We start from the raw sequence: 24,576 nt of genomic DNA, 5'->3' as shown, positions 1-24,576 counted from the left end.
CCCCAGGTTCGAATGGTGAAAGATGGGGACCCCTCCTGGAAGCCCACTTTTATTGTGAAACCTGATAGTGGTTGTCAGGGTGACGGAATCTACCTCATTAAAGACCCCAGTGACATCCGCCTGGCAGGGACCCTCCAGAGCAGGCCGGCGGTGGTCCAGGAGTACATCTGCAAACCTCTCCTTATCGACAAGCTCAAGTTTGATATCCGTCTGTATGTCCTACTAAAGTCCTTAGAGCCCTTAGAGATTTATGTAGCCAAAGACGGACTCTCGCGGTTTTGTACAGAGCCGTATCAGGAGCCGCACCCCAGAAACCTGCACCACATCTTTATGCATTTGACCAACTATTCACTGAACATCCATAGTGGTAACTTTGTCCATTCGGACAGTACTAGCACAGGCAGCAAAAGGACTTTCTCTAGCATTCTTTGTAGGTTGTCTTCCAAGGGTGTTGACATCAAGAAGGTCTGGTCTGATATCATCTCCTTGGTGATTAAGACTGTCATTGCCCTGACTCCAGAGCTCAGAGTGTTCTACCAGTCGGATATCCCCGCAGGGAGGCCGGGGCCCACGTGCTTCCAGGTAACCATCGCCAGTTCCCAGCCTGAATTCTTGACCTTGGTGGGGGCCTTTGGAGGGCTCCCTAGCCTCGTGTGGGATGAGGGATGGGGGTGGGATGGCCAGAGGGATGGAGGGATTGTTGCTGCCATGGGCTTTGGTGTGAAACCAGGGCCCAACTTCCTGCTTTCTATTTGCTGGCTGTGTAATTTGGAGCAAGTTACTTCCATTTTCCTACCTGTAAAATGGGACCAAGAGTTACCTCCCTTAAAGGATGCTTGTAAGAGTCAAACGAGGTGTATGGAAAACGCAGTGCCTCCCGTTCATTTGTTCATTCTTTCTTCTAGCAATTTTTACCACCTGCTTAGTAGGGGCCAGGCACCGTTCAAGGCAGTAACTCAGGTCCCTGCTGGCTGATGCAGAGAGTCTGCTATTGTGGGAGACAAATAAGTTAAAAAGTAATTAGTATAAAGTGTCACAAGTGCTAGAATAGAGTAGGAAATGTCCCGGGCGCTGTGAGACTGGGGGACCGTCTAACATTTTCTGAGCGGGAATGAGGGTGGCTGGGAAGACTTCCCAGAAGCAGCAGCAGTGAAGAACCTGGGGTAAGAGTTAGATGGAGCAGGCGAGGCTGGCTAGGGCTGGGGAGACGAAGCGTCCTAGGGGAGAGATGTTTGCAGCCCTAGAGGTGAGTATGGCTGGAGGGTGGGGTTTGAGGCAGAGATATGGAGGGAGATGAGGAAGATAAGGTGGGAGAGATAGGTAGGAGGTCTGTCGTGGAAAGCAGTAGGGGCCGCAGGAGGGTGCTAGCCCGGCACCGATGCACTCAGGTTTGTGTGTTGCAAAGAACAAACTGGCCGAAAGGTGGAGAGTGGATTGTGGGGAGACTGGGAGCGGGGTGGAGGGGGGAACTGGTGAGCCGACTGCTTTCCTACGAGCAAGAGAGGATGCTGGCTTGGATTGGGAAGGGCTTGGTGGAGTTGGAGAGAATAGATTTGAGAGCCATTGAAGAGGTAGAATGGCCAGACTTGGTGATTGGCTGGGGCTGGGGGACAGTGGAGAGATGGTGGCAGGGGGGGAGGGGGGAGAACCCAGACCAACTCCCAGGCTTAGGCGCTTGGGTGGATGGAGAGAAGCCACCGGCGGGGGACCAGCTTGTAGTGGCATGGGGGTCAGGAGTTGGATTTGAACATGCCTTTGAAGGACCTGCGTGACATCCAGGTGGGGAGGTTGGGTGGACATTGGGCATCTGGGCCTGGAGTTCGGGAGAGAGAGATCTGGGCAGGAGAGAGATTGGGAACATCAGCGTTCAGATGGTCACTGAGCCCTGAGCGGCCACAGGGTGAGAAGAGGCCAGGAGACCCCCCATGAGCACTGCCATTCAAGTAAGGGACAGGCAGGGGGAAGGGGGGCAGCAAAGGAGGCCAAGAAGAAGTGGCTTGAGCTATAGAAGGGATGTCAGGAGAGGAAGCAGCCTAAATGCTTGGAGAGGAAGCACGCGGGGGTCAGCCGTGGCAAACGCTGCTGAGATGTCGTGTCAGACCTGAACGGAAGGTGTCATTGCACTTACTGACCCGTGGGGTGATGGGACAGGGTGATGGTAGAGGACGAAGCCAGTGTGCGGGCGGGGAGGAGATGGGAACGGGGGTGGCGCATTCTTCCAGATCTTTTGGCCATAAAGGTGGTGGCGGGGGACTCGGCGTCCAGGCACTTGGTAGGCACAGTTTCCTGCCACCAGATAAATCGGAATAGGGAACAGATGGTACGAAGGAACACCTCTGGGACCCTCTCCATCCAATCTTTAAAGTTATTTTGTAGCAGTTAGTATATAAGAAAGAACACATGGAACATGTATGTAAGCTACAAAGCAAAACCACCAAATCATCATCCCCAGCCCACCTCCCAACCCAAGATCCCCAATTACCGTGCTTCTCCCCCATCCCATTTCTCACCCCGAGGTAATCATGGTCCCGAATTTTATGTTTATCATTTCCTTGCTTAAAAAAACCCTTTTATTATACGTGAATGTATCCCTAAGCAGTATATTGTTTTGCTTTGCTTGTTTTTGAGCTTTATAAAAATACTACGATCAAGTCCATAGTCTTCTGCGACCTTCTTTTCCGCTCTGTGTTGAGGTGGGTCGTTGGTGCTGTTTCATTTGCTCTGCTGGGTCTTCCATTGTAAATACGCACACTGTGTTCATCAGTTCTTCTGTCAATGAGCATTTGAGTTGTTTCTGGTCCTCTACCTAAGGCTGTGGCAGGAGAGAAATGGGTAGCGTGGAAGGAAGGGGAGGCAGTGGGGCAGCGTCTCTGATGGGTGGGGTGTTCCTTCAGCAGCAGAAGAGGAGGCTGGTCCCAAGGTGCGGCCCCAGGTCCAGAGAGGTGACCCGGGCGGCTGGACACCCGTCAGCGGGATTTTCAGGCGGGCTGGCAGAAGCCTTTGCAGGGGGAGTTCAGGCAGTGATCAGTTCCAGGAAGGGGTATTTGTCATCCAGAGATCTGTCCTTAGGCACTTGGCTCCAGGTTCTCGTTCCCAGGCGGGATGTCTAGCTCAACCATCAGGCAGGTGGCTTAGGGCCTTAGAAAGGGGAAGTGGGCAGAGCTTAGAGGCAGGACCAGAGAAAACAAGTCCTGGCTTGAGCCATCAGAAGGTTAGGGCGAAGGAGAGAGTTGCAACGTGGAGGCATCCAGGGGTCATCCCGGGGGACTGTGTGGTCACATCTGTTCGACAGTGACAGCTATTCCAGGAGTATCATGTGGGCCGGCATGCGTGGCCAAGCCACAGAGCCCTGGCACAGCGAGGGTGGAGGGTGGAGGGTGGAGGGTGGAGGGTGGAGGGCCAGGGCGGTGGTTTTGCTGCTTGCCTTGCTGTGGACAGGCGGCGTGGGGCGGCCGTGGGTGGAACCAGGGGCCCAACTGCAGGGCAGACAGGGAGGGAGCCACTGGTTTGGACAGATCACGTCTAGTAAATGGAACCACAGCCCTGTGACCGTTTTCCACTGCTTGACCACACTAAGTGCCGCCAGGCCTGGGGTCAGGAGAGGAGCACAGGGCCGGAAGTAACCCTCCAGGAGGATCTCGTCCTCTTCCCAGCGGTGGGACCTTGGGCACGTTTCTTCACCACCCTGAGCCTCTGTTTCTTTCTCTGTGAATCCCCTACACTCACTTCCCTACCTGCCTTCCTTGGAGTAGTGTGAAGTAATGAAGGCGAAGGTATAAAGCATTAGATGTTTAAGATCTGTTTTGTCGTATATTTCAGATTCATAGTGATTGAGAAAGCAGTATCTTTTTCTCCTTGGATTCCTCTCTTGCTTTCTTTAGTCTTATCACTTGTTAAAACACTTGTTAGTTTGGGTCTCAAGCACCTGAACTAACTTGGAACCCAAAGACTTAGGGACAACGTATGGTCTGCCATTGCCTTGCTGTGTGATTTTATATTAGTCACTTAACTTCTCTGTGCCTCAGTTTCCTCACCTACCTCACAGAGTTGTTGTGTGACTCACACAAGATAAAGATGATGAAGCGCTTTGTGAACTCTATTGTTCTGTGCATACATAATGAATTGTTTCTTTGTCATGGACGCCCGTTTTGCTTGTAGCCTGGGCCTGGCCCATATTGTAGCATTCCTGGACATACACTCGAAGCCAAGGAAATTACATTTATCTTAAACATGTGACCGTGACCCCTTTCCAATCACAGCCGCAATAACTACTTGGGAAATTGTGATGGCCCAGAGCAGGCGCTGGCGCAGCCAGGCTGTGGGCAGGTTTCCTGTAATCTGTTGCCTAGGAACGTGGCTGCCCTGTCGTTCTGGCCTGTCCCCCGTCATTGCCCAGGCAGCGCCAGCAAGATATCCCCCTGTCAGTCTTCTTGAGGGCAGCTCTGTGACCCTGGCTTAAAGAGCCAGGTCCGTCTGGGTGTAGACGATTCACGTGGCAGAAATGCACACACACAGGAAAGGTTGCTAGCTCAGCTTTCGTGGACATTCTATCCCAATCTCATCGCTCGGTTTCTGTCTTCCTCTAGCTCTGGGTCCACTTCTCTCCTTGGCCGCGATCCTTTCCCTTCAGTGTCGGGAGGAGGCACCTTCCCTAAAGGCTGAGGTGCTTCTCCTTTTCCTTCTTTGCTCTTTTGATCTCCTCCCTCCCCGTCAGCCCCAGACACCCCACAGGAAGGAGGCGAAGGAGCAACCGAGCGGTCACGCACGGGCTTGGGTTTTGTTCTCGGATGCCCTGGGTTTGAGCTAACCCCAGCTCCTCCTTCCAGCAACTCTAGCTGGAGAGCTTGGCAAGTTAACCTTTCTCTGCCTCAGTTTCCTTATCTGCAAATAGAGATAATATTGTATTTGGACCGGCCTCACAGTTGTTGTGAGACTGAATGAGAGAAAGCTGTGTGGAACAGTACCCAGCCCGTAGGGATCCCTTAATGAATGATAATTATTATTACATTGTTCGTTATCTGTAACAACAATCGTTCTCAAACTGGTCTGTGAAGAAGCGCCTTGAGCTTACAGGGAAACCATGAAATATTCACATTTCCAACTTAATGGAACACCGGTGTTCCAAGGACCACAGTTTGAGAAACAAGTCCTGGCACTTGTTGCCTCTCAGCCTGGCCCCGGCCTCGCTTCCCCATCCTCCCTGAGCCCCGCGAACCTGCCGAACAGAGCTGATTCCTGTCTCTTGGACATCACAGGTGTTTCCCCAGTTCTGCCTGTTTGTTCTGCCTTGGCCTGCCATGCTCTCTCCTCTTCTCCCTCCTTTTTGAAATTCAATGCTGACAAGGTGCTGCTCAAATCCCACCTTCTCTGTAAAGCCTTCCTTGACCACTTCTGACATTTACGCTTTTTTCTTCTTTTAGACACATTTGCTGGTCACCCGCCGAGACAAGCCCCGAGCTAGCGGTGGGACATGTGGTTATGGACAGATGCAGTCTGTCCCTCAGAGGTGCACAGCGTAGTGGGGGAGACTGCCACGTGGGAGTAATAAATGCTATACGGGGGCATGTACAGGACGCAGGCAGAGCACAGAAAAGGCAGCAGTTAACTTTGCCAGTTAACCCAGTCAAGGAAGGCTTCCCAGAGAGGAGACGCGTAAGCTGGAGCTTAAGGCCTGGAGAAGAATTTGCCAAGCAGAAAAAAGTGAGCGACACCACACCCTCCTGGTTTCCCTCCTATCTCACTGGCTGCCGCTTCTCAGCCCCTTCTTCTGCGCCTGCCAGCGAAGGCGATCCCGGGGACTCCAGCTCCTCTCCTCTTGTCTACAGTCGCTCCCTAAACGATCTCTTCTAGCCCCATGGCTTTAAGTACCAGCTCTGTGCTGGTGACTCCTATATTTGTATCTCCTGTCTTGACTTCTGCTTGAGTTCCACACTGGTCTATCCAACTGCCCACTTTAATTTTCTACTCGGATTTCTGGTGGGCATCTCACACTTGACCTGTCCAAAATCAAACTCTTGATTTCCCTTCCAAACTTACTCTCCCACTGTCTTTCCTATTTTAGTAAAGGAATAGCATTCAGTTACTCAGACCAAACCACGCCCCCCCCAGCCCCCAGTCTTTATTTCTTCTTTTCTCCTCCTTCCCACATTTAAGCCATAAGCAACTCTTGCAGATGTACTTTAAAATGCATCCTAAACGTAACCACTTCTAACCAACTCCCTGCTTCCATCCCAGTCTAGGCAGCCGTCACCTGGTACTTGTATCACTGCAGTAGCCTCCTAATTGGTGTTCTTTTTCCCACCCTTGCTGCTTGTAACCTATTCTTCTCACTGTAGCCAAAGTGATTCTTTTAAAACATGTCAGATCAAATTACTTCCCTGTGTAAACTCTCCAATGGCTTTCTCGTTGCACTTAAAATCCTGGCTCCTTACCATGGCCTACAAGATGCTGCCTGATATGTCCCTTGTCATTCTATCTGACCTCATCTCCTATCTCCCTCTTGCTCACTCCTTGCTGTTTGTCAGAGGTGGCCTTTGTTCTCGCCATTCCTCCTGCCTGGAAGGCTCTTCCTCATCTCTTCAAATAACTTGTTTGCTCACTTCATTCAGCCCCTGTTCATACGTCACCTGCCAAGTCTTTTGCTTCTGGTCATGATGGAGTAACAAAGACTGGACTTAGCCTTCTTTACAAAACAACTAGAATAACACACAAAATACATGAAATAAGTGTTTTCAGATTTTGGACAACACATAGCTATGCATTGTGATCCCCGAGGAAAGGGGGGAAAAAGGCAAGATGTGTCTCCGGTTGCCTCAGCTTTCAGTCTGGAGGCAATCTCCAGAAGATGGGCAAGGGGGGCACCTAAACAGAGCCTTGTGATATCAGTGAATTGAGGAAATGGAGATCAAAGTTCAGGAATGCCAAGGTGGCTGGAATTCTGTGGGCAGAATTCTGAAATGTAGGGACCCAACCAGGAAAAGAGCTCCAGGAACCTGCATGGGATCCCTGTGCATCTTTGCCAAGTGCTGGGCCATTCATGTGTGGCGGGTTAATCCACAAAGCTGAGCAAAGAATGACCACGGAACTGAGAAGCTGAACTACTTCCAGGGCTCACACAGAGCAGGGAGATGTTCAGGCTCCAAAGAGTCAGTGTGGAGAGTGCTTGGTGGTTACTGGACACATTCAGTGGAGACTCCAGAGAAGTTCTGCCTTAATGGACTGAAGCTTCACTGGAATGAAGATTACTCTAGGCCCAACCTAGTAAAGCTTGAATAATAGGCCTTGAAGGTATCAAAATAATCTGCAAATAATTGACTGTCTAAAAACCTAGCACTTTTTAAAAGAAGACAAAATCCAGACACTGAGCATTAAATGTCCAGCTTCCAATAAAAACCCACTAGGTATTCCACAAGGCAGGAAAAGGTAACCCATACCTAAGGAGAAAATCAATAGGAACAGACCCATAAATATTAGAAATAATGAAACTAGTAGGAAAAAGATGTTAAAACAGCTATTACAACTATGTACAAAAATTTAAAGTAAAATATGAGCTTAATGTAGAGAGAAATGGAGCTATTAAAAAAGAACCGAATGGAAACTTCTAGGAACCAAATGGAAGAAAATATCTGTAATGAAAATTTCACTGGACAGGATTAACAGCAGATTAGATACTGTAGAAGAAATGATCAGCGAACTTGAAGACATAGCAATAGAATTTATTCAAAATGAAACAGAGAGAGCAAAGTGACAGGAAAAATAAATGAAAAGACCCTGAGTTACCTATGGTACAATATCTATGGTCTAACATATGTGTAATTGGAGTTCCCCAAGCAGAAGAGACAAGGAAGATACAGAAGACTATTTGAAGAAATGGCCACACACATAAACGTGTGCACACACACACCAAGGCTTATCATAATCAAATCAGTGATGATAAGAAAATCTTAAAAGCAGCTAGAGAGACAAATTATGTTCAGAGGAACAAAGAATAACCAAAAAGTTCTCACCAGAAACTGTGCAAACCAGAAGAAAATGGGATGACAAATGTCACCTTCTTAGAAAGACCTTCCCTGACCACCAAACTCTCCCCTCCATCCACTGTATCACACTCTATGTTCTTACCTTGTTTTAATTATTCACTTGCTTGTGGACTCTCTCCTAGAATGTAAGCTCTAAAAGGGCAGGAGTTAAGACATACCTTGTCTTATTTGCTGTTTGATCCCCAGTGCCTAGAATAGTACCTAGGGTTTGGTAGGTGCTCAGTAAATATTTGATAAATAAAGTTGTCTTTCAAGTAGAAGAGCACAAAGGCAGAGAGCAGTAAAGCCTCCTAGAGCTACCAGTAGTTTAGCACAATTAGAGCCCAAGATGTGCAGCAGTGAGTGGGAGAAAATAAAGCTAGAGTCTGAGACAGACTCTGGTCATAGGGGAATTTGCAGGACATGTTCTGGAACTTGGACTTCCTTCTGTAAGCAGGGATTTTTAGGCAGATGAGTGCTAATATTTTATTTGCCTTTTATAAAAATTACTCTGGCAGCCCCTTGTGCCAGGTGAATTAGAGGGGCGAGTTTGAGAGCAGGGAAACTAATGGGGAAGGTATTAAAGTAGTCCAGGTGAAAGATGGTGCAGGCTTGATCTAGACTAGGAGCAACAAGGGATGGGCCAGATCTAGAAAGCTCTTTAGAAGGTAGAATGTACAGAGTTGGTGAGCAGCTAGATGTAAAGGAGGAAGGAGAAATGTTGGCTGACTGCTGCTGGCACAAAGTCCCTCACAGGCTACAATTAACATGTCCAGACTGCAGTCATGTCAAGGCTGCTGGGGAAAGATCCCTTCCCCAACTCACTCACATGGCTGTTGGCTGGGACATCAGTTCCTTGCCATCTCAGCCTCTCCACAGGGCAGGTTACAACATGGCAGCTGGCTTCCCTCAGAGTGAGCAAATGAGAGAGTAAGAGAATGCATCCCAAGATGCAAGCCACAGTCTTTTCATAACCTAATATTGGAAGTGATATGCCATCATTTCTGCCCTATTTTGTTCGTTAGAAACAAGTCACTAAGTGCAGCCCACACTCAAGGAGAGGGGATTACATAAGGGTATGAATACCAGGAGATGGTATCATTGGGACCATCTTAGAAGCTGCTGACCACAGATAGTGGGTTTGGATACGTTGAATTCGAGGAGTCTGGGACCTCCCAGCTGGGAATACTCTGGATGCAGATGGATGTGTAGTTCTGGGGCTCAGGAGGGAACCCCCTCTCATTGAAATGTAGTTTGGAGCCTTTGCATGAGTTTACAATTAATGGCTCAGGGCCCTTTTCTCCCCAGCTTGCTTTGGAAGCCTCTAGAGGTAAGGGATGAAGGGCAGATATCTTTAAATCCCCAGGGCACCCCTCAAGTAGCAACACATAATTGCTGACTGAATTACTTGGAGGGGTGGAGAGTATCACATAATTGAAAAGTTCTCTTTCTCCATTTGACATTTCCTGCTCTGCCACCAAACTGGAGAGAGGTTTTCCCATTTCTAAGCTGCAGGTTTCTAGTCTGCAAATTGGGTGCTAGACTAAATTAGTAGTTTTTTAAAAAATATATATGTTTTTCCCCTGGGAACCCCAGGATGTTAAAAAGGTAAAAGTTGGTATGATCTGGCCTCCCCAGTGCTTCCCAAAAAAGAACCTCATTTTGAAAAACTCTGAACCAAATAAATTCCTGATTTTCTGCCAGCTCTGACATTCTGGGATCTTATGATAGTATCAACCCTAAGCTCCTCCTGGTTCTGTGATTCTGTTTCTTGAGATCCATTGGTGCTTCACATTTCATTGAACTTTTGAAAAAAAGTTCCTCTTTCCTTGAACTTGTAAAAAAATATAAAGATGACTTTCATTAAATACTTACTATGCGTCAGATACTGTGCAAGCTATTTTACATCACATTAACTTTATTTGCTCCTGTCTCCCCGACTAGAGTGTAAGCTTCATGAGGGCAGGGACTTTGTCCAGTCCACTCCTTTATTTCTAGAAGCTAGAATAGTTTCTGGGACATAGGAGGCAGTCAGTATTTTATGAATGAATGAACTAAGGTAAATACTATTCCTATTCCCATTTTATAGATGAGGAAACTGGGGCTTAGAACTGTCTAGCTAGTGTGAGAGACCAAGCTGGGATTGAAGCCCAAATCTGGCTCCAAAGCATTCCTGTACGAGACCCAGCACATTCAACTACCTGCACCAAAGTTTAGGTTCTGGAAAATATTATGCTACTGCTGTGTGCAGGTCCCTGTGGCTGATGAGGTTTTGCCACTCCCCTTCCCCAGCTTTCCTGTAGCTGTGCATGCATAAAACCACTGTGCACTGAGCTGAGAAGAGACCCCCCAGGCTGAGAAAGTACAAGTCCAAACTTCTAATGTAGCGAAAAGTAAGCGTCGATGACTCAGGATGATAAACTGCAGCCCTCCATTCTCTGTAGCCCCATCAGCATCACGTGTCTCAGGCCAGGTCTGAAGTTAGACTGATGATGTCACCAGAGTCTCTTAAAGGCCTCATCACTCATATCCACTTGTCATATATTATTAAGCGGATCTATAATACATGTAACATTTTCTACTGCATTTCCATTCCTTTCTTCTTATGACCAGGGAAAGAAAAATAGAGTGAGAATGACTTTTCCCAACTTTTCATCCTTATTGCCCTTTACTGAAGAATAACCTCATCTTGAATTACCCCCCGAAATGGTCATTCGGGCTCTGATTTCATTAATAAGGCTGAAACTACAGTTTAATAATTATCATTTAACTAGTGCATGTTCTATATAGACAAGTAAATGGATTTTCCCTCATCTTTTCTTCTTGAGTCCACAGAGGAGGAGATGCAGCTATATCTTTTTTCTTTCCTTTATTCTCCACATTAGTTTTGGGAACTTTGGGATTATATCACTCACATTAGGAGCTTTCTACCTTGTCACCTCCTAGAGACATAACGAGAGTCCTCCCAAGAATCTGGTGGCCTTATAGTCCGAGTCTGAATCCAATTAGCACCTGCATTCTCAAGGGTGAGGAGATGTTATCTCGATGAAGGGTTGTTTCAAGCAGAGGCAATGAGATACACAGGGTGGCTTACCCTGATCATGGGGCCTGTGAGGAACTGAAAGAGGCCAGAAGACAAAGCCTCACCTGAGGCAGCAGCCTGCCAGATTCAAGAGCAGACGGCTGGCAAATGATGCTGGACTTAGCCTTGGATGCAGGCTGGCTGTATGGGCGTGTGGGCTGTGCGCTCAGGGTCCCACACTCCAAAGGCCTCCACGCTTGGTTTAATGCTCTGTTTCACCATCATGAAGTTGTTAATACTTTTTGAACAACAGACCCTGCGTTTTCATCTTGCACCGGGTCCCACAAACTATGTAGCCAGTTCTGCTTGGGTGTGAAGTCCAGCTCTGTCATTTACTAGAGAGGCAGTCTCAGGAAATCCACTGGCCTCTCCGAGACTCAGTTTCTGGTTCTGTGAAATGGAGAGCACGATCCCTACGTCAAATATGCTGTCATGAGGATTAAACGAGATTCTGAATAATTGGTGCATTTTATCATAATTGGTGCCTAGTGGGTGCCTAATAAATATTCCCTTCCTCTTAGGTAGGAGGGTATATCAGAATTACCCAGGGGATTTGTTATTGAAAATACATTTGCCTGTGTTCCACTCTGGAAGTTTCTGACTCATAGGTGTGGGCTGGGGACGAGTAGTGGTTTTGAAAGGGGTCCTTAAGTGATGCTGATATATACCCGAGGTTAAGAAAGATAGCCTTGGGTTTTGTAGAGATCTAGCTAAGAATCAACTTAATAGAGGAGAACAGAAGGAGAGGGAGAAATTGATGGACTACCACTGATCCTTAACATAATAAAAAACCTGTTAAAGAAGAAAGAGGTCATCATCTTACCACCACACTTCAGATGACACCGATGGTGCTGAAGTGAACCATGGGACCTCATCCCATTACCAAGGCCCCTATAAAATTTTCTGCTGTCCATTTGGCCCGACAAGTACATCTAGAGGAAGAGGGCCTGTGGACGAGAGAAGCCAGGGTCAAGGCCCAGGCTGGGGGTGGGGCTGGAATTAATTTTCACCTTGATTCCCCTAATACCGTACTCGATTCCTGCAAAGACAGTGTAGCTAAAGGGAGTAATTCTGAATTATGTTTATACTGCCCCAGATTTTAGGCTTTGACATTCTTCTCATGAAAAATCTGAAGCCTATACTACTTGAAGTAAATGCAAACCCCAGCATGAGAATCGAACACGAGCAAGAAGTAAGTATTTTGAGTATCTCATTGAATATATTACCATCCAACTGAATGTTCCCACTCTCCTGTTGCTCCCTTGGCTAAATGAGATTCGACATTCTCAGATTTGCCCAGCAAAGTTCTGTTCAAGCCTACATGATTTCAGTTTTGTTGAGCTCTGAACATTGTCTATTAATATAAGATCCACCCGACCTATGGTAACTTCCCAGCATGCCATTCTCCACTTCTTAATATCTGTAAATGTAGAAGCAGCTGAGCCTTTCCATCAGTTTTGACATGAACTAATTAGTTAGCCTCAGGAGATGAACTAATTGAAATTCTACGAATATGATTTAGCCATGTCGACATGCTTGAATCACTAAGATAAATAGTACATTTAACAGTGGTTATCTTTTTCTCCCCCCGTTCCCCCCGCCACTTAAGAATGCATAAAAAAGACTGGAAGGAAATACACCAACTATTAATACTGGGTTTTGGGGGGATTATATGGATTCTTTTAATTTTCTTCCTCTCTGCCATCTTTCCAATTTTTCTACAACGAGCACATATCATTTTGATAATGAGAAACACATAGTGCTATTTTTCCCCTTCATGTATTTTGTTGATTTGTAAAAGGAAACTGACATTTTTCAGGTAGAATAAAGGGAGGCTTTAGAGAATTCTAACAGTACAACCACTGGGGCTTGTGCTGGTGGTCAGTTGGTGCTGAATCACTCTCTCCACTGTAACATGGAATCCTTGCCCTTCAAGCTCTCTCCAGGGGTGTTTGAGAATGTCCCCAGCCTTGTCGATGAAGAAGTGAAAGTGGCCGTCATCAGAGACACACTGCGTCTCATGGACCCATTTAAGAAGAAAAGAGAGAACCAGTAAGTATTTTTTATATCATTTATTTCTATCAACTCTGCTTCCTGTGTCCTAAGCAGGTAAGTTAAGTTCTTAAAACATGTTAACATTGAGAGTGAGATTTATACCTTAAGCAGTCTAATAAATCATAGTTTCATCTATGAATATCAGCCTCCAAATATAGTGACTCAAAGTCAGGAGATGGAGACCTACAACATGAATCCGACACTTGGGGTTCAGTGGATGAATTTCTAGCCAATTGTTATCTGAGTCTGGAAAGTCTTCTCTAAAAACCCACTCTCCCCCAGTGATAGCATCTCCCCTCACTCACCATTGCCCACCTGGCGCTTCTCTGTGAAATCCTCAAGCACAGGGAGAGAGTACAGAATGCCAGAGGAGAGGGCCACAGGTAACTTGGACGTGGTAAGGATCGCTTCCTTTTAATTTTCTTCATGATGTTTACATTCTTGCAATATAAGCTTTTTGTTTCAAAACCTGCAGAACCAATTATTGAACTTGTGGCAGTTCTGTAATATTTGCAACAGTTATAATTCTTCTCCATCCTACCCACCCAGTGGATGTTATACTGGGATATTGATGGGAGTATGTGCCCTGCCCCTCCCTCCATGGAATCACCCCTGAAATGAATGACATTTCACTTGGGTATTTTGTTTGCTTTGTTTTGTTACCAAATTCCTGGCTTTCACAGAGTAAGTGTTGAGTGAATATCATTGTGCCTCTTTTAGGCAGAAATATCAAAGACAAGCAATCCAAACAGCACTCCTGGTACCCGCGACATATCAGATTGACTCAAATGCTCCCAGACAAGTAAAGCACTTGTCAGCTATGGTTCAGGAACGTGAGGAACGCTGATTTCCCTAAGCAAGTGGTGTTTTGCAGGTTCCTCTACTGCAGCCCCTCACCAGCTGGGCTCAAGCCCACATATTGGTAGAATCACCCTGCAGTAGCGCTTCTCCCCTTGGCCGCACATTAGAACCATCTGGAGAGCTTTCATAAATACCAGTGCAAGCACCCACACATCTAGAGATGCTTTTAATTAGCCTGGGCTGGAGGCCTGGCTACAGAAATAGTTTAAGTTCCCTAGGTGATTCTATCATGCGGCCAAGGTTGAGAGCCACTGCCCTACAGGAAATGTCACTCGGAAGGAGCATTTGGCATATTCTGAGTCAGGCTGGATGGTGCCTGCTTGGCTGAGTTCTCTTCCAGCGCCTTCTTTGCTGTGTGAGGCACAGATCCATTGCCAGCAAGACTCGCTGAGAACGCTCACCTGTGATTCACGTGGGCCGATCCTGCCTCCACCGACTAGGGCTTCAAAGTGGTGGCATGTCAGGTCTGCAGAATCCTCAGAGCAGCTCATGGCAGCTGGATAATGGGTCTACTCATACACGCATGCAGCTGCTATTTTTAGCCATCCCTAAGGAAAAGCAGTGGATTAATTGCAGTTTGGTCAGATTCATTGTGATATAACTCATTTCTCAAAAATCTACTCTCTGATTGTTATTGATCTCACCAGTAGAGGTTAGGTCTTGAGAGACCGTATTGCACTGCGGGGAGATTTTGGTGGCTATCCACGCCAGTGTGGCCCAGGGGGATACTTTTAAAGATGACCTTGACACAGCCTTCTGATTCCTTTGGTGGGAACAAGTTCAAAGGCCATTGTGTGGCCTGAGGTTCCTTAACCTCTGCCACCAAAACCAGGAAGAGAGATAAGGGTACTACTGTATTTTTCACATTAGATGGCCTCAACATATGATTAGCTTTCTTCTTCTGGTTCTAGTTGTTTTTCTTCACCAACACCTGGCATTTGGTATGATCCATATGAGCTGCAGATCTAAAATTTAAAAGCAATTTAAATGGGCCCAGGACCATTGGGAAGGATGGGAAAGGCATTTTACGACTTATCAAGTCATAAGTAGCAGCACCTCATTTTTAATTTAAAAAGCATCGACTTTTTTTGTTTTTTATTGATAATCAGGAACAGTTAGAGCTTCAAGAACTTGACTTCAATTTTAATAGAAAAACGCTTTCACCTCACCCTTTTCTTACCTACAATAGGAGGGTGTATGTTAATAGCTAATTGTCATTTACTGATATTTTTCCTTAATTATACCATTTTTTAAAAAAAACCCAGCAATGATTGTCCATGAAAGAATTTTGTAATCTGTAAAGTGAATTTTTATGTAAAGAATTATTATTATCATTTTGATAACTTTACCATACAGACAAAAAGGCTGAAATTATTCTCAACTCTTAGAAGTGTTTCAGTATAACTTGGAAAAGTACCATATTTGTGCCCACAGATAATGCATAGTGTTGTAGTGCTGAATTGTGTGTTCCAGTCTGGGCCCAGGTCACTCCAACTGCAGGAAATGATGTCACATGGACCTCTCGGCTGGCAGTTAACTTTAGAAGCTGGAGTTTCTTGTATTTGAATAGGATCCAACGTAAACAGTTAAAAACAAATGGTATCCTAGCCTTCCCCTTCAACTCCTTAGCAAAAGAGGGTCTGATGTGTCCTTCATCAGTTCTTTCCTGAGTACGCTTTGTCAGCAAGACTGCTGAAGTGGGCTTTCACTTTTCCTGCACAGACTAAAGAAAAAAGGTAGATAGATGTCCTGAACTCCTCATATCTCTAAACCGCTCGGGGAAGGTGCAGAGGGGGACCTTGGAAGGGCACCAGACACGTGTCTGTGCGTCATGCATCTTCACACGCCCCGGAAGGGCAGGTAGACTGGGGTCAGTTCCTTGGTGGGACTGAAAGCAGTCCTCATGCCTTCCATGGGGAGAGGAACTCGCAACCCTGCTGAGACCCATCTTGCCATAGTTGATAGAACTTTCTCTTGAGCTGAAGAGACTGAGATTCAAATCCTGACCTTGCGGACGTACAGAGCTATTCTGAGCCCCAGTATCCTTTTCTATAAAATGGAAATAATGACATTTAAATGAAACAATGTGAAAGACTTTTACTATATAGTAGGGACTTAATAATGCTTAGTTTACTACTCAACAATAAAATTATCTGCTAGAATTTGAACAAGCAAAAAGTAATGCTTGGTTACCATGATCTTTTCTGGTATACTTAAAGCAGACTTTCGAGTTTAGAACCAATGACATATCCTAAAACCAAAGCTGTTAGATGACTGTGGGCTAGACTTGACAGTGGAGCTGGCTGCCAGCGGAAAGTTTTGTTTCCAAGTAGCATGATGTCACTGGCCCAGGCAAATTTATTTGTTGGGTTAAGAGAAAATACATTTGGCCCCTGAAGGAATAAAATAGCTGTCATATGAGAGCTGTTTTGAACTATGATGACCTTTTGTAATATCTGGTGACTCTATTGATTTACATACTAGGGTTCTTTGGAGGCACTGCAGGGATAGGGGAAGGGGGAGGCTAAAAGGGGAGGATTCTAGAACCATCATATATCTCTACACACACATATGGAGGTGAAATTCACACAGTATAAAATGAGCCATATAAAAGTGGCATCTAGTACGTTCATAATGTTGTGCAACCATCACTGCTTTCTAGCTCCAAAATGTTTTGTCACCCCAAAAGGAAACCCTGTATCCATTAAGCAATCATTCCCCATCCCCACCTCCACCAGTCTACTTTCTGTCTCTGGATTTACCTATTCTGGATACTTCATGTAAATGGAGTTTTTTGCATCTGGCTTCTTTCACTTACCATGTTTTTGAGGTTCACCCATGTGGTAGCATGTATCAGTATTTTGTTCCTTTTTATGGCCAAATAATATTCCATTCTATGGATATACCACACTTTGTTATCCATTTGTCACTTGATGGACATTTGGGTGGAAGTCATTTCTTTTTCAACCAGAGGGGAGCTGGGATGACCTATGTTATGTTTTGGCATTCTAGAGATTTCCTTTGAGAGGAAAGGATCTTTTCTGCTACAAGAAGTTTCTAAAACCTCTGGTTTAATCCAACCCCCTCATTTTATTGATAGAAGCACAGACTATTAGAATTGGAAGGGACTTTAGAAACCATCACGCCAGCCAGCTCCCTGGTTCAAGAACGTCCCTCGCAAGCATCCCAGGCAGAGGAGAAGCGTGTGTCCTGACAAGGCACTGGACTTGGCATCAGCCAGGTCTGGGTTGAAGTCCTTAATCTCTGATCATCACACTATGAGCTTGGCCAAGTCGCTTTATTCTCAGATCTCATCTTCGAAATGGGGATCAAGGGATCTCCTTGGCTGGACTGTCACGGGCATCATGTGAAATGACACATATGAGAGACCCTCAGGGCATCTGAGAGGATTAGACAAATGCTAGTTCTTAGGGTCACCGTGTGGTCCATCAGGCTGCTTTAAAGTTATGCTGATGGTGACACCTAAGTCACCAGCTCCTGAAGCAGCCTATTTGAGTTGTGTACGTAATGATTCTGTCCTTCTGAATCGTACAAGACAAAACTAAGATGAAGAAGGTGGGTCATTTGCTGAAGGAGGAAATCAGGGAAATCAACAGAAAATTTCCTCTTTTCTCAAGGTATTATTTGGGTAGCCCAAGCCTTTCTTTGTAAACACTTCTATCAGAAGCAGAAGTGAATAAATTGCATTCCTCAATTATTTTAAAAACAAGGTGATTATTCCATCAATTGATTAGTTTTTGGAAGGTCAGTTTACCCCCGGGGGAGCCATTTTACTAGTATTTTGCTCCTTTTCCTGTAGATGTTTCTGGTAACCACCTTCCTTTCTCAGGAATCATAACCCTTTAGGACCTGGAGTAATATAAATAAAGCCAGGGACAGACTTGGAGTAATTTGAGAGGATTTTCTTGATGCCACACAGTGCCTGGGAGCTGGGGGGTAGACTGCTTGCCTCTTATTCAAAAGTGTACACTTGGAACATGACTTATGTAAGGCACAGAAGCCCCTTTTCCCACAGCACCGGTCCATGGTCCTCTCCCAGTTTCCCTTCCCTCCTATCACCATGACAACCAGGTTTATGTGAAGGATGGAGTCAGCCTGCCGGGACAGCTTTGGCCCTAATTCAGAGACATTTGTCCTCTGAAGGCTTCACTGGGAGCTCAGGCTTCACTCTGATCTTGACTCCAAGTGTATCCCTTGGATCTTGTGCCATGTTCAGAACCAGTACATTAGGTGAATCCTCAATTAGGTTGATTCTACATAGAATCTAGGATAAAGGCAAAACATTCTAAGAGAACAGAGATCAAGAAATCTCCCAGTGGTTCGATTTCACCGCTGGGGGCTTATAGTTTGACCAAGGAATGTAACTCTGTCCTGTCCTGAGGAAGAATATCAAAAACACATTAATTAGAGGTCTCCAAGCCCAGATCTCTGCCCCTTACCTTGGCAGTATGTCCTACTGAGATGCCCTCAACGATAGAGAAGAGGGGTTCCTAAACTATTTAGACTAAACATGCCTTTGTGAATGTAGAACATTATCTTTCTTACTTTCTGGAGTATTCTTCTGGAAACAGGCATTCTTTCAGGAGAATCATCCGACCACCCCGTGGATGGAATGGCCCATCCACGTGTGCACAGCTGACATTTTGTTGAAATTCTGGGGCTTTGTTGACCCCTAATGATTTCTTTGTGGCAAAACGCTACAGATGAGCACACCCTGACCCCAAGCACCTCTGAAGATTTCACATAAATCAGGAAGGAGTCTGGGTCACAGAGAGATGAATATTTGCATATTCATTTGGGTTTCATTTTACACCATGCCAGCATTACAGATACTGATTATTTAGAGCATTTATTGAGCACTTACTGTGTGCCAGGGAGAAGACTACAGAAGTGAATTAGCTCACAGGCCGGTAATGGAGGCAAGACCCACACATAATATCTACGGGGTAGAAAGTACAAGGTGCCCTAGACATAAAGACAAAGTAACAAGGGAAAGATTATTCCCTGATGAGAAGAGTTTAAAAAAAAAAGCCTAAAAAACTGACAAGGAGGAGTGGCACTGGGCCTGAGGTTTAAAGGATGAGTAATATTCACAACAGGCAAATGGATGGAAGGATTCCCCTGGTGGAGGACACAAAGGCACGGGGCTCTGTTGGGGAAACGTGAGGAGATGAGTCAGCTGCTGAGACAGGTGCATGAAGTGGATTATTGGAGAGAAGGTGCCAATGGGGACGTAGATGAAGACCCAGAGGCCAGAGGTGGGTGGCCTGGAGTAAATCAAAGCTCGTCTTCAACCTGAGTTGAAAACGTGAAGGCCTTCGGGCTGTCTGTGATCCCTGAAACGACACAAAATCTTATGTCTATGTGTATTTTTCCTGGACAAAAGGTCAGAAATTTCATCATATTTTCCAAAAGTTAAGAACCCAACAGTCCTATTATCATTAGAGGCTCCAGGGAGCTAGAGCGATTTGCCCGGGGTTGGGGTGTCGTGGCTTCGGGATACATCATACCCGCCGTACCCGGAAAGGCTTCACATTTCAGATGGCAGTCAGCAAACTAGAAAAATGTGTGCATTTTCACATAAGAACAGACAGGAAATGACTAATGATACACGCATTATTTTATGTGCACGAAATAAAACCAGACAGCTCTCTTCCATTCGAAAACGTTTAAGCGTTAAGTCAGAAGTAACCAGTAAAAGCCTCTTTTGCATGCAGTTTGTTGAGCAGGAACCATTTCCTAGACTTATGGGGAAGGCGGATTTCCTGAGCTGATGTGAGAGTGTCGTTTCAGGGACCATTAGACTGGAGCAGGGCCCCTCCGCCGGCAGGCAGGCTGGTTCCCCCTCTCACCGGGGGGCAGAGCAGATGGGAACTGAGATGAGCATATGGCCAGTCAGCCAGCATTTTGGGGAAACGGCGGAGCGGAATTCTGCGTGGGCCCTTCCAGAGTTATTCCAGGTAGTGATGGGGGAGCAAATGTGTTTGGAAATTTCCTCATGAGTTGCTCCAGTGAGCCTTAACTGTTCATGTGCTTTTAAATGAGGCGTTGTTAGCTTTTTGGAAGGAGGCATTGCGGTCTGGGCTTAGGATCAAGGTTTTGATACCAGTTCTACTTGGCCTCAGATAAGTCAGTATACTTCCCTGAGCCCAGTTTCCTCATCGGAAAAAAACCAAAAGCAAACAACCTCAAACAAGCAAAACAAGAGAAGGAAAGGCAATAACAGTAGCTGCTCTGCCTCTTTCACAAGGGACTGTTTGTTGAGTGCTTACTGTGTATGGCACAGTGGTGTTTACCTTTATTCCCATTTTGTCCTCACAACAGCCATATGCACTAGGTGCTATTACGACTTCTGTATTAAGAGGACACTGAGGCCTGGAGAGGTTGAGTGACAGGCCCAAGACCACACCAGTTATAAGCAACAGACTGGGATTTAAAGCCAGGTGTGTCTAGCTCTTGCCTTGAGAGAGTGGATGAGAAGGTATTTAGCACACTAAGGAGACGTGCACACACAAGGTATTATCCTTATCGGGTTGGGTTCGTGCCTTTGCCCAAACTTTAAGGCAGGGACTCATCCCTTTAGCTTCAATCACTGAACACGAGTGGGTGCTTAGGAGTGATTGATCATCTCCTGTGAGGGCTCTGTGGCCAGCTAGGTGGCTAATTCATATTCAATAATCTTCAAAACCGTAATGAATAAAATGTAAGCCAGTGTGCAGAGAACACCAGCTTAAAGCAAGATCTGCACGTGCCACAAGACAGAACAGAACCAGACAGAAAATTATTCGTATGCAGTCGTGAGTCCCAGACTGGGAACATGCTAGAAGTTCAGAAGAAGGCAGGCTGAACCAAGAATGAGGTGGAATCATAGGAAATTACTGATATTCAATCTTTTTTTTTATTTGACTTACAAGAGTGGCAGTTTCCTATGATTCAACTAGTGGCTGGCCTGGAGTGGTCAAGGCAGCCTTCCTGAAGGAGGTGGGGCCATCATTTGCTTGGGCTTGGTTCGGTGAGGAAAATAGAAATAAGCTTGGGGGAGGAAGGATGGAGGCAGGAAGCTGGGCCAAGGGGTTAGGCAGGGAGGACCGCCAATCATGCTTCCAAAACGGCGCTTGGGGCTGGAGAGGACAGATCCTGCTTCTCTGCTACACGCTTCTTATTAAATTTTTTCTTATTATAAAAGTGATATGTGCTCATTGTAGAAAAAAGTGGAAAATACTGAAAACTGTGTAGCATGAAATAAAAATCTCCCTCAAATTCAACCACCCAGAGCTAATCATTATTAACTTTTTAGTTCATAAAAATGGTATCGTTTTCTGCTGTCTATATTGTTTTATAGTTGAGGCCATATGATCTATATAATTTTTATATGCTGTTTTTATTTTTCTCCATTTTATGCGACAGTAATTTCCCCTTCTTATTAACAGTTCTGTAAACATCATTTTCATCAGTGGCTGGGACTCTGCCTCCGTATTGGTGAATGTTTAGTTGATTTCCAGCATCTTGTGCTTAAAGCTCTGTGTGCTATTTAGAAGGCTGTCTTAGGCTAGAGAGAGCCCATGAGGAAGCAGGACTGGAGACGCACATGTGTTTTTAACGCACAGGTGGGACAGCAGAACGGTGAGAGTAGGGGCCCTGGAGTCGGATGCTTTGGGGTGAATCCTGGTGCTGCCATTTACAGCTGTAAATGGTACAGAGTTTCCTCCCCTCGCTGTACTTTGGCTTCTTCATCCATAAAAGGGAGTTTGCAGTTGGATGTTTTTCAATCTGCAAAGCAATGAGAAGTTCTTAATTTGGAGGGAGAGAAAATGCTGCTTATTCCTAAGAGAGTAGCTGTTGTGGGAAATGTCCAATATGAATGTAGTATTTAAACAAGTCAAACAATATATGTAACCTGGGAAGGTTTTTTTGTTTGTTTGTTCTATTTTAAGGAAAAAATGTGTGAAGGAGGAGGTGGTAAAGTAAGTGGGAATTGATCTCCAACAGTGACAGGTTGATCTTTGGCTGACAGGATGGATTTTTTTTTTTAACATCTTTATTGGAGTATAATTGCTTTACAATGGTGTGTTAGTTTCTGCTGTACAACAAAGTGAATCAGCTATACGTATACATATATCCCCACATCCCCGCCCTCTTGCGTCTCCCTCCCACCCTCCCTATCCCACCCCTCTAGGTGGACACAAAGCACCAAGCTGATCTCCCTGTGCTATGCGGCTGCTTCCCACCAGCTATCTATTTTACATTTGGTAGTGTATATATGTCCATGCCACTCTCTCACTTCGTCGCAGCTTACCCTTCCCCCTCCCTGTGTCCTCAAGTCCATTCTCTACGTCTGCGTCTCTATTCCTGTCCTGCCCCTAGGTTCTTCAGAACCTTTTTTTTTTTTTTTAGATTCCATATATATGTGTTAGTATATGGTATTTGTTTTTCTCTTTCTGACTTACTTCACTCTGTATGACAGTCTCTAGGTCCATCCACCTCACTACAAATAACTCAATTTCGCTTCTTTTTATGGCTGAGTAATATTCCATTGTATGTATGTGCCACATCTTCTTTATCCATTCATGTGTCAATGGACACTTAGGTTGCTTCCATGTCCTGGCTATTGTAAATAGAGCTGCAATGAACATTGTGGTACATGACTCTCTTTGAATTATGGTTTTCTCAGGGTATATGCCCAGCAGTGGGATTGCTGGGTCATATGGTAGTTCTATTTTTAGTTTTTTAAGGAACCTCCATACTGCTCTCCATAGTGTCAGGATGCATTTGATTTCCCTCTAATTATCTGCTACATTAAAAGAAATGAAAGCTCAAAATCAAAGCTGGTTTTAGCAATCACTTGAAAGCCCCTGATTATCACACCAAATGGTGGGCAATATTCTCCGGCTGCTTTCTTTCCTTTACTTTTTATTCAATTTCCATTTGTTCCCTTCACTTTTTAAGCAGCAGAAGAGCCCCTTGCAACTCTCATCACAGAGGCTAATGTGAGGGGGGAAGGAGGTGGAATCTGAAGGTTCAGAGCGGTAGGATCCGCCCCCAAGCTCATCCTCCGCTGGGCGCTCACATCACAGCGTGAGAATCAGCGGGGAGCTGGCTGCTCAGTGTGTGCCCTTCCTGTCGCCGCGGAGCCTTCATTGGATTGGAGAGGCTCTCTTTCTTCCTCCAGACTGTCCAGGCCTCTGCAGCACCGGAAGCTCCTAACACATGCATGAATGACCTCGTGCACACACGCGTGGATGGGCTCGTTACGTGTGGGTCCTGGGCTGGGTCAGGGATGACTGTACACCTCTGTGGGGTGCAGGGTGTAGTGGAAGCACCAGCTCAGCAAGGTGAGCAGGACGGAGGCAGTGAGAGAGGCCTCAGCAGAGAAAATGAGTCCCCATGGGGGCCTGAAGGCAAGACAGAGCACGGGGCTCTCAAAGCACAGAAAGAACTCCAGCCGGGTGGTTCATAAAAGCTACAAGCTGGAAACAATCTAACTGTCCACCAACAGAAAAATGCACTAATCCTGGGTACTCACTCACGGGAAGACTATACGTCAATGGGAAATGCGTGAATGATGTACCTCTGTGCATTGGTATTCAAGTTGAGGAAAAGAAGCAAATCATAAAAGAATATCTACAGTATGGCTCCAGCTCACGACAGGCAAAACTAAACTTTGTTTTATAGAGATGTAACCCTACAAAAGCAAGGAAGAAGGATCAGAGAGTTTAAGATATTTACTTCCGGACGGGGGTGGGGAGAGGGAGCGGCGAGGGGCACAGGTGGGCGGTTGAGATCCTGGCTATGTTCTGTTAACCCAGGTGGTGGAGGCACGAGTATTACAATTATTCTTTAAATGTATGCACCTGTTTCATACACTATTCTGTATGCGTGGTGTACCGCAAGTTTACAGGTAAAACAAAGAAGTCCCGGGTGGCAAGATTATAGTGCGTAAGCAGGGAGGGTGTCAGGAGACAAGGCCAGGTGCTGCAGGATCTAATGGCTTAGTCCAAGCATTTTGCTTTTCATCCTAAAAGCAATGGACAACTTTTTTTTTTTTAATTGAAGTATAGTTGATTTACAATATTGTGTTAGTTTCAGTTGTACAGCAAAGTGATTCGGTTATACATACGTATATGTATATATCTATATTCTTTTTTTGGATTCTTTTCCATTATAGTTTATTACAGAGATACTGAATATAGTTCCCTGTGCTATACAGTAAATCCCTGTTGTTTATCTATTTTATATATGGTAGTGTACATCTGTTAATCCCAACCGTGGAAACGTTTTAAATAGCAGGGTGACATGATGAGATTTATGTTTTAAAAAGATCACTTTGGCTGCAGCGTGAAAACCAAACTGCCAGGGAGGATGTGGAGGCAGCTAAGAGGTGTGAGAGATGGTGGCTGTGCAGATTAGGTGGCAGTGGTAGGTGGAGAGAAATGTTGTATTCAAGAGGCATTTAGGGACTTCCCTGGTGGCACAGTGGTTAAGGATCTGCCTGCCAATGCAGGGGACACGGGTTTGAGCCCTGGTCCGGGAAGATCCCAC

The 24,576-nt window shown here is 45.6% G+C and overlaps 1 protein-coding gene across 4 annotated transcripts in view; it reads left to right on the top strand.

Annotated features, from left to right (window-relative positions):
- The window catches only part of TTLL11 (tubulin tyrosine ligase like 11), a 257,240-nt gene that overhangs the window by 104,767 nt on the left and 127,897 nt on the right, over positions 1 to 24,576 (top strand). For all 4 annotated transcript variants that reach the window (XM_082402239.1, XM_082402238.1, XM_082402241.1 and 1 more), the window contains 3 exons: positions 7 to 582; positions 12,197 to 12,292; positions 13,037 to 13,152. In XM_082402239.1, coding sequence (XP_082258365.1) covers positions 7 to 582; positions 12,197 to 12,292; positions 13,037 to 13,152 — 788 coding nt within the window. The remainder of the gene's footprint in view (positions 1 to 6; positions 583 to 12,196; positions 12,293 to 13,036; positions 13,153 to 24,576) is intronic.

This window comes from Balaenoptera borealis, assembly GCF_965194805.1.
Source record: "Balaenoptera borealis genome assembly, chromosome: 8".
Lineage (NCBI taxonomy): Eukaryota > Metazoa > Chordata > Mammalia > Artiodactyla > Balaenopteridae > Balaenoptera > Balaenoptera borealis.
This window is presented reverse-complemented; position numbering and strand designations above follow the sequence as displayed.